General features: G+C 30.5%; 1 protein-coding gene across 2 annotated transcripts; it reads left to right on the top strand.

The window, feature by feature from the left end:
* The first annotated feature begins 8,730 nt into the window (after positions 1-8,730).
* LOC119611558 (WSCD family member CG9164) lies at positions 8,731-19,190 on the top strand. Of its 2 annotated transcripts, none has more exons than XM_037967199.1 (7): positions 8,731-9,188; positions 14,437-14,589; positions 14,781-14,910; positions 14,979-15,089; positions 17,894-18,145; positions 18,226-18,395; positions 18,461-19,190. In XM_037967199.1, the coding sequence occupies exons 2-7, from the start codon at positions 14,455-14,457 to the stop codon at positions 18,608-18,610; spliced, it is 948 nt and encodes a 315-aa protein (XP_037823127.1). In that variant the 5' UTR covers positions 8,731-9,188; positions 14,437-14,454; the 3' UTR covers positions 18,611-19,190. The 2 variants fall into 2 exon arrangements, with proteins under 2 accessions (XP_037823127.1, XP_037823134.1); XM_037967206.1 differs by having other exon boundaries at positions 8,787-9,188; positions 14,805-14,910.
* The last annotated feature ends 735 nt before the right edge of the window (positions 19,191-19,925 follow it).

Raw genomic sequence — 19,925 nt, 5'->3', positions numbered from 1 at the left:
AATTTTATGTGGATTTTTCTCGATTTAATACGTAATGTTCTCAATTTCACTTAAAAATGGTGTAGACTATAGACTAGACTATAGACTGGACTATATACTAAACTATAAAGTAGAGTATAGACAAGACTATAGACTAGACTATAAACTAGAGGGGCATTTCAAAAATTTTCGAGCAGGTTTTGTACTTTACCCTATCCGATTTCGATGAAATTCGGTACACACATTCTTCATGTAAATACGGAATTTGAAATTCTCCAAAATTTCTGTATCTTATATATTGTTGAGTACACAATAAGCAATCTTATGTGAAGGAATAAAGAAAATGGAAGGTACATTTTTTGAGATATCCTTGACTAAAGGACGTTGTTGCATGTCATCATCCTCACGTTAAAAATGTAATATTTTAAATAAAATATTGGGATAATCGGATAAATAATTAAGAAAATATACGTGAAATTTAATACTTCTTGAAAAAAATTCAAAATCCTACCTTTTTGTTCGAAAATTTTTAAAATTACCCTATATAGTATGTTGTTATCAACAAATTAATAACAAAATAAACAACAAAAATAATAATTATCTTTAATTTACGCAATTTCTTAAATTTCTATTAAATGTCACAACTACTTTGTCTCAGATATCTATTTTATAAAAAATAAAATAAAACCAGTCATTTTAGCGACTATTTACATTTTTGTATAAGGTGATAACACTCTTTTTCAGAAAATAAACAATGAACAGCTGTTATTTGACGATGTTTGATCTTACATTTGGTTTACAAGATCAAATAATTATTTTGCCAAAATGATGTAAATTATTTGACTTTTGGTGTTCACATTGATGAAACAATGAAAAAATATTTATTTGCCGGCAAATCAATTTGTTTTATGAAAATCATCCGCATTGCCGTTTGTTAACATGAAATATTTTATGTTCAGATTCGACAAACAAAGTTTTTTAAATCGTGTTATATATTAATATTATACACTTTTATTATATAAATTTAATTTTAAACCTAATAAAAATAGTTAAAATTAAAACAAATTGGTAAATCGTATAAAATTATACGATATACTGTGGCTGTAAAACATGTGTATGTTTGAATCAAATTATTTTTGCACTGTTTGATAAAACAATACCATCAAGTCTGAAGATGAAATTAATATTGCGTTTGTTTGACGCAACTTCAAAAATATTTTATTACAAATATTTGGACCAAATATTTTTCAGGTGTAAACGTAGCTTTACAATATTACACAATCGGTAACATTTGCTTTTCCACAGGTTATTTGCACATAAATTGTATAGAAACAAAACTTCTTTTATTTTTTTACTAGCTATGTATATCCAGTGTGCTTTGATACCCTAAAAGGAATATGTATAAATAAATATCAGATTTATTATATGTTACATATGAAAGATGTCAAGCAAATTATTGCAAGTTCGCCAGTTTCTATTTATCGCCAATTTCTGTCTATCTATAAAAAATTTGAATGATATAAGAGTTTCCAAGATGCACGAAATTTTGTATTTAATTCATATATGTTGTGCCAAGCCACCCATTGAAAGTCCGCCCCTTATGCACTAAATGTTCACATGAATTTCAAAGTTCTCCATGTAAAATTTGAAGATTCTAGCTCTAATAGTTTCTCAGATATACGAATCTTTCTATTTGATTCATGTGGGGGCTTCAAGACCCCCCAGATGAATGTCCGCTTTTTTTTGCTCCAAAATGCTCAGATGAATATTTAAGTTCTTCGTGCGAAATTTGAAGAATTTAGTTCTTAATTAATTTCTTTAGTTTAGTTCTTAATTAATTTCTTTAATTAATATGGGAGGTGCCGCTCCCCTCATGAGTAGTCCGCCAATTTATTACCCAAAATGTTTACATGGATGTTAAAGTTCTTTGTGCAAAATTTTAAGAATTTAGTTCTATTAGTTTCCCAGATAAACGAATTTTTGTATTTAATTAATATGGGAGGTGCCGTTCCACTCATGGGTAGTCCGCCAATTTATTACCCAAAATGTTTACATGGATGTTAAAGTTCTTCGTGCTAAATTTTAAGAATTTAGTTCTATTAGTGTCCCAGATAAACGAATTTTTGTATTTAATTTATATGGGGGGTACCACGCATAACATCCATGACAAACACATTATTATCTTTAGTTGGCTGTATCCCTAAAGAATGGTAAGTAGATCCTACAAATTTCAACAAAAGTAATCCTTTACCAACCAAATAACAAACAAATTAACCAACTAACTAACTAAACCCTACACCGGCAGAGAGTAAAAAATAAGTTCTCTTATAGGTTTTTATCGTTTTTTTATACATGTGTAAGCATACAAGCTATGAAATTAAGAGTGCAACACGTCTGTTTTCATGTTTGTCGATGATTGGCGCTGAGCGGGGTAGAGAAGAATGGGGGGTAAGAAAACAAACATGATTTGGGATTTTCATGATTGTTTTTGACATTCCTCTTTAAACTCATTCGTACTGTTGATATTATGCTCATGTAAAAAAATAATTATGTCTTTTTTTTACATGAAAACATTAAAATTTGCATTAAAAAATACTATAGCGTGTTATTAAATTTTTTTAAATCAAATTAAATGGTTTTTATGTTAAAAATTTCATTTTATTTTTATTACGAATAAGTAATTAAAAAGGATTATACAATTAAACATCAAAAAAAGACATGCATAGTTGCATGTAAAAAATCACCGTATAAATGTTCATGATTTTTTGGAAGATTCTCAAAAGAGAATTGGAAAAAACAGACGTCTGAAAGGTCTTCATGTAAATTGCGCCCAAGAAGGCTCTAAACAAAGCTCTTTGCCGATTAGGGAACTAAACAGAATCCGCAAAAAAAAGGGATATTCCTACGAGGAATTTATAAAAGATTTATTTATTTAAAGAAAATTCAAATAAGAGAATAAAATAACTACTTAAAAAATTAACACAATATTTAAAAATCTGTCCTGTTTTAGATTTTCTCAATCTTCTTTTAAATGCCCTTCGTAAAATCTTGAATGTTTACATTGTGACTTTTAAGGCATGCCTGCTAATGAGTCTGAGAGTTGCCATATTTATAATTCTTAATGTATTGATTTAAATATTTTATAAACGAATTAATATCTTTATTTTTTAAATATTCGTTAAATTAAATATTGTGTTAACTTTTTTAACTAGTTATTTTATTATTTTATAAAAAAATTAATAAAATACTTTAAATTACATATTTGTGTACCATTAGCTGTAAGTTTAAGATCTTTTTGTAGTAATTTATTTTTTTATTAAGGAAATAATTTAATTTTAATAAGAAAACATTTGAAAAATCAATTGGTTTCGGATAAAATAAAATATAAGAAAATAAATTAAATTATTGGAAGTGGCAACACTTAACATGTGTAATAGTAATAGCAACTACCAAAATTACGAAAGTGTTACAAAAGCAATGTCGAAAAAACCCTTCAAATTACGTTTCGTGCCTGTTTTGCAACACTCTTTTCTTCTTTCCCCCCTTTGCCAACAAGCTCGTAAGGCATGACTGGTGTCCCTGACTCAAAAGGCATAGTCTGAAACAGGTCTAATTCGTTTAAAAAAATATTTAAATAAATACATTAAGAATTATAAATCACACTCATTAGCAGGCATGCCTTAAAAGTCACAATGTAAACATTCAAGATTTTGCGAAGGGCATTAAAAACAAAGGCGCAATTTACATGAAGACCTTTCAGACGTCTGTTTTTTCCAATTCTCTTTTGAGAATCTTCCAAAAAATCATTAATATTTATACGGTGATTTTTTACATGCAACTATCTGCCGGTCCACACTAGGAAACTTTTTTTGGGAATCTTTTGATTTTGCGTGAGAGAGAAAGAATATCATTCATCTCTCTCGCGGTACGGAGTTTCTCATACTCGGAAACTTGTTTTGTTTTATTATTCTTCTCATTTGTACAACAACAAATCAATGCAATTAATACGTAGTTTCTGAAACAAAAGTTTCTATGTGTGGACATTAAGGAAACTTCAAAAGAGAATTAGTTGTATAATCCTTTTTAATTATTTATTCGTAATAAAAGTAAAATTAAATTTTTAACATAAAAACTATTTAGTTTGATTAAAAACAACAAATAGTATTTTTGTAATGCAAATTTTAATGTTTTTATTAAAGAAAAACGCGTATTTTTTTGCATGAGTATAATATCAACAGTACGAATAAGTGTAAAGAGGAATCTGAAAAAAATCGTGTTTGTTTTCTTTCTCCCCATTCTTCTCTACCCCGCTCAACACCAATCATCGACAAACATGAAAACAGACCTCTGGGAAAACATGAAAAAAATCATCATGTAAATTGGGTAAAAATTGAGAAAAAGTCACTTTCTGTAACAAATTTAAAATGAAATCAAATAAAAAATAACTGTGTTTAAATTATTTTGTATAATTATCTTAGTTTGAAAGAAGGATGTATATATGTACATCAAATCCGGAGAAATACACCTAGGCCTCTATCGGGCCTTAGTGCGCTCCTTAACCAGTGCCTCAGGTGGAAATCGAACCCATAACCTCCGGTCTACCAGACTAGAACACTAACCACTAACCTACCGGAGGCTATACAATTTAGTACATACCTTCTAATTTAATTAAACGTTCATATGTAGAAAGCGGTTTTGTAAATGTTTGAGATTTTTCGATATTAAATTTGGATTGAATGTTAGATAATGGCTTTGAAATAACATCGGGTTTAGTTTCAATATTAAATTCGGAGTTAAAGGTGTATGAATTTGACATTATGACGATATTGTAGATTATATATGTATACAAAAGTGGTCTTTGTACTCAGTAGAAATTTTACCTGTAATATTTTTCTTAAATTGTATTTCATTTGTTTTGCGTGCAATGCACGGTGGTAAATTTCTATAAATTCTTTATTTCTTTAAATAAATAGCTGAAATTTTACACAAATATTTCTTATAGGTAAAGTTTGAAGATTTCGCCTAGCCCCCATACAAGTTACCCCCCAGAAAACTTCTTAAATACTCATAAATACGTCAAATATGTATCAATTTCCATGAAATTTAGCACAAGTCAGTTTTATGCACCCATAAATTTTACGGTATAGCATGGCGGAGATCGGGTCATATTTGACCCTAGTCCCCGTATAAGGTTCTTAAATGCTGATAATTGGGTTAAAAATACTAGTAAAGTAACGAAATTTGACACAAAATATTTTTATAGAAACCTAAACCTCTCGACCAAATTTTCTGACAATCGGTCCATAATTGACCCAACCCCCTTCCTATAATTACTTTAACGCTCATTACTGGCTTAAAAATATCTGTATAGCAATGAAATTCGACACAAACAAGTTTTATAGGAACCTAAATTGCAATATAAAATTTTATGAGAATTGGTCCATAATTGACCCTACCTCCCATATTAGGTGCCTTTCAAAAAATTACTTTAACACTCATTACTGGCTTTAAAATATCTGTCTAGCAATGAAATTCGACACAAACAAGTTTTATATGAACATAAATATGTGTATCAAAGTTTATGACAATTGGTCCATAATTGACCCTATCCCCTATATAAGCCCACTTAAGAAAAAGGATTTAACTGAGTGATAAATATCAGCATAAACATAAATATCAACAATAACAAGTTTTATGTAGTTCAGTCCATAATTGACCCTTCCCTCCTCTGTTTGATTTTGTATTATTGATAGTATGTCGTCTCATTCTCTATTTTTATGAAGTTGAAATATATGGAAAAGTTCAGCATTTGTAATAGTTGAAGTAATTAAAAATGCTCTAGTTACTAGAATTGCAGGAAGTTGCAGACTCCTGATATATAATAGTAGTAGATACAATATTCACTCAACCTCTTATAGCCCCTTTTCCTTTTGTATGGTCTTTCGAAATTTGGATTTGTATACCTATTTTTAGTTTTTAAAGTAGGCCATAATTACTTAATTTATCCAGAAAATGAAACTGCACAAAATCGCAATAACCACATGGAATGATTACTTACTAAGACTACTTTAAAACACGTGCTAAGGAAAAATCATAGCCTTCATTTATGTAAAAGTATCTAAAATCTAATTTAAAAATCTTAAAACGACAGGCAAGAAATTATCAACTTTGCATATAAAAGTCACAAGGTTAACTAATAATCAAAATATGATTTAAATTGTATGATTTGAAGTGTTAGCTATAATCTACCACCAAAAATGTATCAGAATTAAATAATTGAAAGAAATCATTTTTGGCCGGAATTGACCACCGTGCAATGGTTTGATTTCTAAAATATGTATTTATTTGCTGAATTACTTTGTTTGGTTTTCGAACAGAACTTCTAATTTTTGCATAAAGTTTTCAAATTTGTAAGCTGAGAAATCTAAGTTTCAATAAAACTGGTTAAGAGCTCATGCGCAATGTTAATATTCTTAGCATAATTAGTTTTTGATAATAAAATCTGGTATCCACAATGTAAAAACAAAAAATGAGGGCAATCGTTTTCTGTAAGTATGTCTTTCAGTACAATAATGCCGGCATAAATAAAAAAAAACTGAATTCGACTGCCTCCCAAAATTTTATTTCATCCATACCCCTCGGTTTTCTTGCGAATTCGTGTGGAATATATTCACGAAGTTTTATGAAGCGATTAGATAATACTACATCGGGTCTAAAGGAAATTGTGTAACCATATAACCATTTAAATCCTTAAGTTTTAAAGGATTCTGCTGGTACTCTTTAAAATCTTTTTCCGTTATTGGCAAACCGGCGGAAGTGTGAATTTCCAACATTCTTTCCGACTTGATCACATTTAGAGCAACCATGATAATATGTGTGTTCTGTGGTACCACAAACGAAAGAACGTGCAGGTGTATCGCAAATGAATGCCCTAAGTTTGAAATATATTTTTCTTTGGTTTAACACCACTCCCTCTTTCTGCAAAAGTTTTACTTCCTCTACAAAATTATTTTAATATTAATTAATACATTTGGGTTTTTGCTTTCCTAGGTATACACCAATTAAAAATACTTCTGCACGTTTTTTACGTGACCTAAGATAGGCCATAACGCATTAGGTGAACTTACAATATCGCAAATGAATTCGTTTTCATTATTAATAATATCACCAAAGTTTTCCGAATGATCTATAAGGCCTAAATGAATGTATTTTCGTATCTAAACGTGTACTTAGAGAAGGAGGAACATCTGTATTTGAAGATTCTAGAATTTTTAACAAATTGTTGACCGCGTCTCTTTTTGGTCTATATTGAAGATACCACATTTTTAATTTTTCGGACAAGCTGCTGCAATCGGATTCTGTGTTAATAATTTTGTTGCTTGAGTCAGTCTCCATATGTTCCGATGAATCGGTGTTTGAAAGAAGCCGTTCTCGAGCATTGAGAACGCTAATGATCACTTTGTTTCAATCGTGCCATTCTCATTCGTTTTATTTCAACAGCTCTTATCCTGCGCAAGTGTCGACTGCTACACCCCTTCATAATTATGTAAACACAAAATAAAAACTCTTACCAGTGCCCGTGTTCTGTAACATTCGAGTCGAGAAAAAAACATTGAAATATTACAGTCTTCCATTTTTTAGATTATTGATTCAAAAAATTTTTAAACTAAAAACATTACAATTAACCAAAATATATTTGAATTACGTGTGTTCGCCCTGTTTTAAACAAGACGATTGTATATTTTTCGATTTTTTTTTTGTCGATTCGAAAGTTGTAGAACACAGGCACAGATTTAACATCCTTTGCAAAATATTTCTTTAAAGAAATTAATTAAGTTTTCTGTATTTTTAATTTTCCTTTTAATAATAAAATTATTTGCCTTCAAATATGAAGCACACTTCAACTTTTTTAGTTTTGTGTTCTCATAAACACAATTGTAACTACACACAGCTACACGACCAATCGACTGCTTTTGCCGCTGCAGTCGAATTCAGCTAATTTTTATTTTTGTCAACCACAAAACGGAAACAGTGTTGCTAATATAATAAAAAAATTAAGTCCTTTAAGTGAAAAATGTATTACTTTATTGAGAAGTTCTGATAACCATATTGGAATTAATTAATAATAGGTACGTAAATTATTACAACATATATATTTTTACTCAAAATAATAGTTTAAATCTTAATTACTTTGAAATTTTATACGGTTATTTTTTATTAAAGTAAAAACAAAAAAACAATAAAGTGACAGTGAGCTATAAATTCATATATACAAGAAACAGCTGTTTATATTTTTCAATTGTTTTATTCTTTTAGTTAACTGCCAAAAGCATTTTCTATGTGCACTCGAGCCTTGGACAACTTTGTATTAAATTTGTCCTTATCTTGCGGTAAGCTATGGCCTGGAAATGGTCGCATAAAATTGTCTTTTAATGAAAATACGTTATCGCCGACAAAATAGAAAATTTAGAATCGGCTGATTACTTTATAGCTGCAGTCTTTAAAGTAATTCATAAGTGCATTTTTAAATACAACATGCGCCATCTATTGATAAGTAAATTATTTGAAACAAATTTTCTTTTCATTATGATTTTTTGTTAAAAATGTTGTAATACTAACCCAACAAGGCCACCTAGATGTCATATATAAAAAAACTCAACACACACAATTTTAAAAGTTAAAAAAGCTTTCGTCTTTAGAGCTTCTTAATAAAAATGAGAATATTGTGTTTGTCGAATCATGCGCAATGACACACTTCTGTCAAAATTTCTGCTGTCAACATTTGTTCAATAAATACTTGTTTTATTTATTTTCACCGAGCTCATCACAACTGAAGAAAAAACAAAGTTATTAAATAATATTTTCATAATTTTTATCATCATATATTGAAATAAATTAAACAACAACAGTTTTATTAAGTTAGCAATATTAAACAAATAAAGTTTTCCACCAGAAAAATATTAAAATCTTAATGTAAATATAAAAGAATTTATATGATTAAATAATGTGTACAAGTAGTTTCAACATGGAACATTTATTTTAAAGAAGAAAACAATACAAATAGAAATATTATTTTAGTGTTATTTTCAACAAAACACCCTAAAATAGAACAAAAAATATAAAAAATAGAAAATACACAATAAGAAAAACCACCACCCAAAAATAATGAAAACAACGTGCGAATAAAACTGTCAAAGTACGGAATTAAAGTAAGTATCACTAAAAATAAAACAGATAGAAAGGTGTTTTAAAGAAGATGTAATCGAAAAAGTTTACATATTTCCTTTAGTTAATCATGAATTAAATGCACTAATGCCAAATGCTAAAAGCGATTTTTCCACATTAAAAATTAGCTTTTGTTAGTAAACCATACACAATTGTATTGCTATTGATTTTTATCCATTTAATGGATGGATAAAAATTAATCACACACTCATAAGAACTTAAGCCATGCACCCATTCTTTCATATTTAAGCTCTTTTAATATTTCCGTTTATACGTTTTTTTAATGTCCTTAGGATTACAACATTTCACTATTGCACTTAAGAAAACTCAGAGAAAAAATGTTTTTCAGCATATATGTAAATATACATATATCTTATTCCATCATACCTATTCATTATAAAGGAAAAGTGCAAGGAAATAGGCTGTTGGAAAATAGTACTAAATATTTTTCAGTATTTTTCTTTCTACATACATATGTATCGCCCATGTACTACAAGAATGGCATAATCAGAAACAAATAAGTGTTCTATATTCGGCTATGCCAAATCTTATATACCCTGCACCAAAGTGTGTTTAACAAAAACAGTCAATACGTATGTATTTTATTACAAAAAATCAAAAAATATCTGATGGAAAACGAAAAATAAGCGATAAGTTAAATACCGTCACTATTATTTATTTAATTTGCCGATGTGAAGCCTTTAAAATACCCTCGTATTTCTCTACCGTTACCGCTAAAATACTGTTGTTGAAAAAGTTGGATGGAAACACTGTTTGAGGAGAGACATTTTATTGTTTGTTTTCGTTACACCCTACACCACTATAGCGGGACGGTATTATGCGTTTGTGCTGATGTTTGTAAAATTGAAAAATATACCAATCGGCTCAGAACCACTTCCTGAGTCGATTAAGCTATGTCCGTCCGTCTGTCCATGTAAACCTTATGCGCAATTTTTGAGATAATTTGATGAAATTTGGAATATGCGCTTCTTTTGGCCTAAGGACGAACATTATTGAAAATGGTTGAAATCGGTCCATTATTTCACCTAGCCCCCATATAACCAGACCCCTCGAATCGGGATTTTGATAATTAAGGTCAAATAACTCTAGCGATTTTCGTAAAGATCGGGCATTATTTGACCCTAGCCCCCATACAAAGTCCCCTTCAGAAAATGACTTAAATGTCCACAATTCACTTATAAACACTAGTATCACGATAAAATTTGCCACACAAAAGTTGTATATAAACATTAATCCCGACAATAAATTTTATAAGGATCGGATAAATTTTCGGCACAACTACGTTTCCGAAAATAATTTGAATGTCCACAATTCACTTATAAAACTAGAATCACGATGAAATTTAGCACAAATGAATTTTATATAAACATATATCCCGACATTAAATTTTTTAAGGATCTAATAAATTTTTGGTCTAGCCCCATACAACCGGACTTACCTAATCGGACTTTTCGCTCATATCGGTCTTTTAGCTCATAACTACGTCAAATATACCACTATCATTCCAAAAATCGGTATAATAAAGTTTGAGATAATTATAAATAAATCTGTCGATTTTCATAATGATTAACCTAGCCTTATACCTAGCCCTTATACAAAGTCCCCTTCAGAAAATGACTTGAATAATTTCCCAACAAAGGATCGGCTCATTTTCTACTCTAACCCCCATACAATCGGACCTTCCGATTTGGTCATTTTACATTCTAACTAGTACGTCTATCATACTACTATCTATCCAAAAATCGGCAATATTTGCAGATGTTCGTCGGTCGGTTCAGAATCACTTTTTGATTCGATTAAGCTATGTCCGTCTTTGTGACCGTGGAAACCTTGAGTGCACGCTACAGCTCACAATTTCCAATATAATTTGTTAAAATTTCTTACATACTCTTTTCTGGATCCAATAACGAAGGCTGTTGAAAATTATAGAAATCGATATTTTATTTCTCCTAGTCAGCGTACAAGCGTACATTAACAGATATTATTTGGAGCCTATGTAAGATTCAACATAAATCACATTTAATATTCGTAATTGGTGTAGGGTATCATATTCTCGGTCACGTCCGACTATAGTTTCTTGTTTAGGTTCAATATTATAAAAGACACAAAATGTATCAGTTGAAGAACAAAAAGTAGCAGAATAATCACCTTATAGATTTTCTTTCCATCAGGACATATACATATATACATACTTATATTTCTAGGTTCAATGTTGCATAAAATCCAAAAAGTATCAAAAATCCTTTCCTACTGATTTTCATTAATTTAAGACTTTGAATGTTAAATTTTATGTCTCTTGGTTCAATAATATAGAAAACTCAAAAAGTACCTTTTGAAGAACGAAAAAGTATCAAAAAGTCCCTTTTAAAGGTTCTCATTTACTCGGGGATCTGCTAGTTTAATTTTATGTTTCTAGGTTCAATATTATATAGAATATTCAAAAAGTACCTTTTGAAGAACGAAAAAGTATCAAAAAATTCCCTCTTATAAGTTCTCATTAACGTCGGGCTCTAAATGCTTAGTTTCATGTTTCTAGGTTCATTATAGAATATTCAAAAAATACCACTTTAGTGACGAAAAATATCCAAAATATAGTGCTTGGTACCAGAGTTACTACAAATTAATTTTTAAATATTTTTTTGTATTTTTTTCCCATCCCTGCTTAATTTTCCATGCTAATGTTGTTACACTTAAACTATTTCATCGTCACCTTGACCTTGTGTTTTGGATCATTCTCTTGCATAAATACCGTAAAGCCTGTTTCACAGCTAAATACTTCCCGAATAGTCCGATACACGTGAGTCCTTTAAAATAATTATATAATGTCTATATGATCATAGCAAAACAGACCCCCACTTATTAAACATTTTTCAAAGTCATATACATACATATAAAACCACAAAAAGAAAATATGTACGTAATTTTTGGAAAATTTTCAAAAAGTGTATAAAAGTTTTGCGTTAGACATTTATTAACGCCTATGCGATTTTATATTTTGAAATAAGAAAAAACTAATAATACACGATAATTTTCATATAGTGCGGGTATGACTCAGGAAAAACAGATATTTTTAAAAATTTTCGCCCACGTTTTTCTACTTCTTATTCTACATACATTTGTATGTATATCATCATGAGCTAGCTTGACCATGGCTCTGCCATGTCATTCACAACTTTCAAGTTGTTTACCATCTTCCAAGTTGCAGGATCTTTTTCCAGAAATTCGGTGTTAATGTTAATTCTCTTAAACAACAGTTAAGTCTCACTTGTAATTAGGGCTGGGAGACCTTTTTCTAGGAATTTCGGCAGTTATTTTTTATTTTGGGTTGCATATTTCTGGAGCAATCTCATTTTCTTCTGCTTGGTTTGTTAAATTTTTTGTCGCCATTTGGCTCTTTACGGTGTTTTGCACTTCCGGTTCAAACAATGCCAGAGCAACAAGTAACAAGTTTTGGACTAAGATACCATAGGTGATTTATCATTTTGTTAATTCCCTTTTCTGATATTTTGTTTGTCAATGCTTTCGTCTTGGCCTTGTTTTGACGCTAAACACGCTCTGTGGGCGTTAAACCAGGCTTAACAGTAGTCTCGGACTACTGGGAAGCTGGTCACGTTAGAGTTGTATTTTCAGACAGTAAATAGCACCGGGCGTTGTGTACTGGATCTGGAGACCTGAAACACACATCTTGTCCGTCAAGATGGCCAAGATATATCAATGCCAACTGTAACAGCTCTTTGTAGCCGTCTCATGGCTGGCATTCCATTAGTTTTCTTTGCAGTTCTTCTTTGATATTCTCTACTTCTTCTTAAGGCAGTGTTCCAAAACATTCTCGCCTACATCGAACATGGATTTATCAATTGCCGACCATTATTTTTGAAACCTCTTGAATATGTCTGGTTGACATGAGTCAACAAGACTTCTAAAACGTGGTGTCGGCTATCTCTCGACCTAACATCTGCTCCAGGAGATTGCACGCTCCATTGAATATCCAAGTATTTGATGCAAGTATAGGGCTTGTTCCTCCCCTGAGCTACTGTCAGTTTCAGGAATGCCCAGGAATTGTTCTACCAGAATTGTGATACCAGAACAGCAACCCTTTCTGCTCTGTTTTGAGGCTACCAGGTATCCTCAAAACAGAGCCTCCTCAGTGCACGCAAACAGCCTCGTTTTGGGGGTATCTTTAGTCTGTCCAAAACATTTTTAAACTACTTTGGTTTTACCTGTTTGGGATGGCCAGTGATACAGTATGAGGAAAAAAATAGACATAAAAAACATTGTTGTGAGTCTAAAATTAACCGAATACCATAGCAAACATATTTAAATGAAATGAGATTCCAAAGTACAAATATTTGACCATAATAAGCAATAATAATACAAATAACGCATCTTAGCTCTCAGGTGTATCTAGTCACGTCTTTTAGGATATTAAGTCTATTTTTCGGTCAGTACTAGTTGCGGATTTATTGCGTAGAATATTAAATATTCTAAACAGTATGACCTTTAATTTGCTGTATGACACGGTCAAATAGCTTTAGCAGTTCCAGATATGAGAAATGGTCGCCAAACTGACAAAAAAATTGAGATTTTCAAAACTTTGAGGCCCTAGTAGCACGGGTTAACATCTTCCAATTGTGCTCAAACTTTTGACTTGGTATATACATTAATATAAGAATAATATAAACCACATTACCAACTATAACCTGGATCGGCCCATAATTGTTTATGTTTCCCACCTCCGAAAATCACTGAAATTCAATTAATTCATTAACAAACTACGAATATGTTTTGTACATTAATCGGATCGACCTAGAATTAGGTAACTCATAATTATATTTGGTATAACTCGAATATGTCCTGTATATAAATGATTCTGTGATTGTTTTCCGGATCGACCTATAAACAAATCATTCTTTGAAATTTTTCTCGGATGATCCCATAATTGGCCATACATACATACATTCATTAACAAATAACCTTATCGGGACAAATTTCAACAGAATTGTGTTTTCTATATATACTAATCATTCAAAAAAAGTTTTTGTCATGCGGAAATCAAATTTAAACTTCTTTATAATTAGTGAAGATTCATCATAAATGAATATAGCACTCAAACTTGATATTCTATTAACACTTTCCGAATTTTCGATTTCTCTACAAAAATGAAATAACATAAAAAAATTAAAATGCTAAAATATTATTTTCACTGTTTAGGTATGAAAAAAAGGCGGAATGGCATTACAAGGTTGGCGACTTTGCGGCGTAACTGTAACAATTGTTATTTACATTGGAGGAGTACTATTTCTATCCATGAATAATGTTCCTGGCTCACATCCAAGACGTATGCGAATTGAACGTTTCGCAGAGGTAAATATTTTCAAATAATTGCTAAAAAGAGACTTACAGTCATATTCAACAAAAAATTAAAAACACTTTTATAAAACAGTTTTAACTGAAATTCGCTGACTAAATGAGTTTTTGTGTGAATATGGCCGTTAAAAGTTTCGTAAGCAAAATATTAAAATTTACATATTGTTTTGATTTTTTATATACAACAGTTTCCTAACTATCATAATCAAAAGGTATCTGCCATTAATCAAAAGATGACAATTAGATGGTGTAGAGAACTTAAATATTTGCAAACAGAGCTTCCAGTAGATACTGCAGATGCAGCTTCCGAATTTAAAAGTACGTACAAATGTGTGTATTTTTGTTGGAGTATATATCTATTAATAGAAAATAATCATTTAATTTAGCTCCAAATATTAGCGATAATGATGAAAACATTAAGACTGGATTGACTGCGTTAGCGTCATTTCCTGGAAGTGGGAATACTTGGTTACGATACTTATTGCAGCAATCTACTGGTAAGAATTCTAAATTAAAAGAAAAATTTATTCTAACAGCTTATTTATATTATTGATCTCGAAATAGGATTCCAACATTCCCTATTATTTTATCTACACTTTATGATAGAAATAATATGCGTTCATGCTGTTGTATGTAACGGCCAAATATTTTACGAAATCGTCATTTTTTTTATATATATATATATATCGAATGACTATATTCAATAGTTGTTATCTCTCATTTTCATGAAAAGCAGATTTTGATGGCAAAATATTGAGTAAACAATCCAAATTCCATGATATTAATTTCAAATGTAAAAGTAGATTTAGCTCTTTATAGCCCCGTGTAAATTTCTTTAAGTCCCAAAAATGTACTCTAAAATAGATCCTAAGCAGATACAGTCAACCTCTTTTATAACGAACTCCTCGGGACCAGTAAAATTTGTTCGTTATAAGCAAAGTTTGTAACAAGTCGAATGAAGTCTGAGGATTCGTTTTAACCGAGTTCGTTATAAGAGATTTTTTATATAAAAATAGTTACCAAAATGTCGGGACTTGAAAAGTAGTTTATAATAACCGAAAATTCGTTATAAACAAGTTTGACTGTATTTTCAAATAAAATTAATGGAGCACATTTATAAGATTCCTCAGAACTGTAGATTTTATAAAATTTTAAAAGGAGAAAAAAAGGTTTGTCTTATTTCAAAAATATCCCATTAGTTCGGCGGAACATTCCCGACCTAATCTACCATCTGACTATCCGGGTGACTAACCATTTTAACATGGGCTTGTCCTATGAGAAAGTCAATCATCGCTCTATATTGAATATAAAAAACAATTTTTAAGTGTCCCCTCACTCGTTTACCTAAGGTACAGTAAAGTGACAACTTCTCTACTCTCTTTTAAGAATAGTTCTTTGGTGACGAATAACCAAATATATACTAATTAGGGTCAACCATGTGGTTACTCATTAGTGTAAATGACTGTCTTTTACGTGTGCATAGACTCTTTGTCGAACTGCTGGAATTGCACAAGTTGTAACTGGAAATGTCAATAGATGTTGTATGTACAAAACCACAAGGTTGGTATTGACTAGTGTTAATATTAAGGTCTTTCGAGTCCTGATTTATCCGTTATTCGAAATTTAATTTTATGTTCTGAAAGCTTATCCTGAAGGAACCAATAACTTTTCTTAGCATTATTTTTTATGGCCACCATCAAAAAAGATGGGGGGTATATTGTTTTTATCATTCCGTTTGTAACTCATCGAAATATTCTAACACGATCTAACCATGTCCGTCCGTCTGTCCGTTGAAAACACAATAGTAGAGTCCGAACGGAAAGAGCTAGAGGGTAAAAATTTTACACAAATGTTCCCTATAGGTTAGGTTTTTTTGGTATCGAAAATACCAATATCGGTGCACGTGTTCTCATATACGACATACAAGTGTCCCTCCGAAAAACAGCTTTAACAGTCATAACTGCTTCGTCATAAATAAGTTTCATATAAGTCAAAAACTCTCTACCAAATTTTATGAATAACGGTCCAAAATTTATCCTACCCCCATATAAAGTTCCTTTCAGAAAATTACGTTAACGCCCATTACTGTCTTAAAAATACGAGTATAGCGATGAAATTGAACATATAAAATTTTCCAAAGAGCCAAAATATCTCCAAAATTTATGAGAATCGGTCCATAATTGACCGTACTCCCCATATAAGATCCCCTTCAGAAAACTACCCTGTGGGGAAGTTAACTGACACGAAACTTGTCATGCGCGATGTCCTACGAGGGGGTTATTGAATATTTGTCACTTCCTAGCCGTATGAATGTGGTGTTATAATTATAATAAATCACCATGGGCTAGTTTTGTGTGAGTTCGGTTCATAATTGACCCTATATATAACCAGTAGAGCTACAAATTGCAACAATGGGTCTCATAAATTCCGCAATTTTGAGCTGATTACGGGAAAAATAATCTTAAATCTTTTGTAGAGTATTTTTGTCCATTCCAAATATTACCCTGATATGTATTTATAGGGGAACATTTTACTACAAATTAATAGTTATTAAAAATGTTATTTGAATAAAATCAATGACACTTTTTAAAAAAAGAATTTGGAAAATTAAAAATATCTTTAGACACATTTTTACATTGCTACCGAATTCTAGTATTATATCCAAAAAAAAAAAATTAAATAGATTTAAGCTTAGTCCAAGAGCTAAATGGTTAAAATAAGAAAAATGGAATGAAATCTTTTCCAAAAACTGTTTTATACTGATCGTATTACCCAGATTTTTTAATTATATCTACCATGCTAGCAATAGGGGAGTATGGTGGAAGAAAAACAAAACTAAATATGTATATTAGGGATATATCTAATTTTGGCGAAATTTTTGGCATACCACTATGTGATGGCCAATGTTGTATAAATAACGAATATATTTTTTTTTTGGTCATTCGAATCAAAATAATCACGCACCAACACCAATTTCTGAAATAAACCAACTTTTACCCCAATTTCATCCCCTAAACGTTCGACTTTCCAAAAATCCTTTCATATTTCGACATTTAATTTTGAGTGACGTCCACTCATGTTTTTACGACAACACAGCCATCATTTTTGTAACGATTTAGACACATATAGCAGTGTTTTTATTAATTCCAGATATTTCGACAAATTCAGTAATGGATTTTCCTTCGTCATAAAATTTGATTAAAATATTTTTTTTTTATTTTAACTTATATTGTTATATTTTCCACGTATTTCACGACGGCTTTTTAGAAACAGATACATTTATATTTTTATTATTTTTTAGGAATATTGACTGGAAGCATATACAAGGATTACGGTCTACTTAAAACTGGGTTTCCAGGCGAAAATATCTGCAACAGTTCTGTGTTATTAGTTAAAACTCATGAGTGGGGCCCAAAAGCATGGGCACCCTTCTCAAAAGCCATTTTATTAGTTAGAGATCCGGAAAAGGCTATAATTGCTGAATTTAATCGCCAAAGTGGTGGCCATGTAGGTTTCGCATCTCCAGATCGTTACAAGCGAACAAAAGGGAAATGTAAGTATTTCATAGCAAACTTAAAGTTCATAACTACAACTTTTTTCATTAAAAAATATTTAATTAATTTCTTTATTTAGATTGGCAACAATTTGTAACGAATAAATTAAGAGGCTGGGAGCTAATGAATCTTAACTGGGCTCGTAATTTCACCGGAAATGTTAAAATTGTGTTCTATGACGATTTAGTCAATAATCTTGAACCAGTATTAAGAAGCATTTTAGAATTTCTTCAATTTCCAATCGAAGAAGTAAGATGGATTAACAACAATTTGTAATAAATACATATTTTATATTTAATTGACTTTCTTTGCAGGATCTATTAAATTGTGCTCTATTAAGAAAAGAGGGAATATTTAGAAGGAAAAAACGCATTTTATCATTTGATCCGTATACGCCGGCTATGAGAGCTAAATTGGAAGAAAGAAAGCAATACGTCTACAACATCCTTGGGCGTTTACAATAAATACTCGATCAAGTATCTTCTGACATTTAAACAAATATATAAATAAGTAAAAGATATTTATAACGACTAAATGTACTTAATTGAATGAAATGAGCACAATATCCATTTGCTTTTGGCTATTTTATTTACACAACTTTACTATCGAATAGTACTTCGAATATACAAATAAATTACATTCATACATAGTATAATTGAAAATTAGCTAATAAAATATAAATAAAAAAAATTATAACACAATTTTTATAGTGAATAAGTATTACAAATAATTGTAAAACACGACTACATAAATAAACGAACACACCTTTACACATGCATACTTCTATATACAATCATACAAACGTATTTATATATTCATGTATATATCTCCATAAAAATTGTTTTAACTGTTATGATTTTGTTTTATTTTTAATTAACATAAATAATTATAATTTATACACTCGACAAAAAAAGTATTACTACAATAACAGTGTTACAAGTTTTCAAGTCAATAAATGTATGTAGGCAACAATGATAATTATGTTCAAAAATTATTTAAATGTTTAATTTTAAACAAAAACAAACAATAAATATTTTTATGAGTTAACTAATATTTAATTTTTTTTTATTTCAGGGACCCAATTAGTTAAAATAAAACTAAAAAAAATAATAATTATATTCGTGCAATATTCAGAAATTCAGTTTCCTGAACGTAATTCCTAAGACAGGCGTATGGCAAAAGTTCTCGAACTGCTCTCATTACAGTTACATCATAAAGGTGGAAGTACACAACACGCGTTGAGGCGGCAACGCGTTTTACACTTTTCATACTTTTCGGGCTTTACAAGCTGCAAGTTACACATCACGTGTCATTTTGATCTTTCTTTTAATGTTTTTTAAGACTAAGTTTAAGTTTTTGATTATTTTTTAATATTTTTCTTTCATTGTTGGTGAAATTTATTTCATTTTAGTTTATTCTTATTCTACACAAAACAAAATACAAGCCTGATCAGCTGCTGACGCGTCAAAAGTTGGAAGTTGCTGAACTTTTCGCGGCAGACGCGTTACAAACTACAGTAACTTGTTAAATAAAAATACACTATTTCAACTTTTTTTGACAGAAGCCTATAACGCGCTGCCGCTTACAACGCGTGTTTTGTACTTTCACCTTAAGATCTTTGTGGTTGCATTATTCTTACATTCAGCTCTCTCTTTGAATATTTTTCCCTTAGAAGTATTATTCTCGTTTAGGGTACTTAATCGTGGTTACAGTGTAGTAGACATAATGTACCTGCGGTGTTACACTAAATACCTTTTCCTGATTGTTACATCGAACATT

This window comes from Lucilia sericata, unplaced genomic scaffold (assembly GCF_015586225.1).
Source record: "Lucilia sericata isolate MDLA Ls3-8-SP2 unplaced genomic scaffold, ASM1558622v1 Contig000031F_arrow, whole genome shotgun sequence".
Classification (NCBI taxonomy): domain Eukaryota; kingdom Metazoa; phylum Arthropoda; class Insecta; order Diptera; family Calliphoridae; genus Lucilia; species Lucilia sericata.
The sequence above is the reverse complement of the archived record's forward strand: the minus strand, read 5'-3'. Positions and strand labels throughout refer to the sequence as shown.

What these genes read in the sequence shown, in the direction of transcription:
- LOC119611558 (XM_037967199.1), top strand. Translation starts at nt 14,455, where the DNA reads ATGGCATTACAAGGTTGGCGACTTTGCGGCGTAACTGTAACAATTGTT. An exon ending in GAATTGAACGTTTCGCAGAG is followed by an intron (nt 14,590 to 14,780) that starts GTAAATATTTTC and finishes TATATACAACAG; the next exon opens with TTTCCTAACTATCATAATCA. An exon ending in CAAGCGAACAAAAGGGAAAT is followed by an intron (nt 18,146 to 18,225) that starts GTAAGTATTTCA and finishes TTCTTTATTTAG; the next exon opens with ATTGGCAACAATTTGTAACG.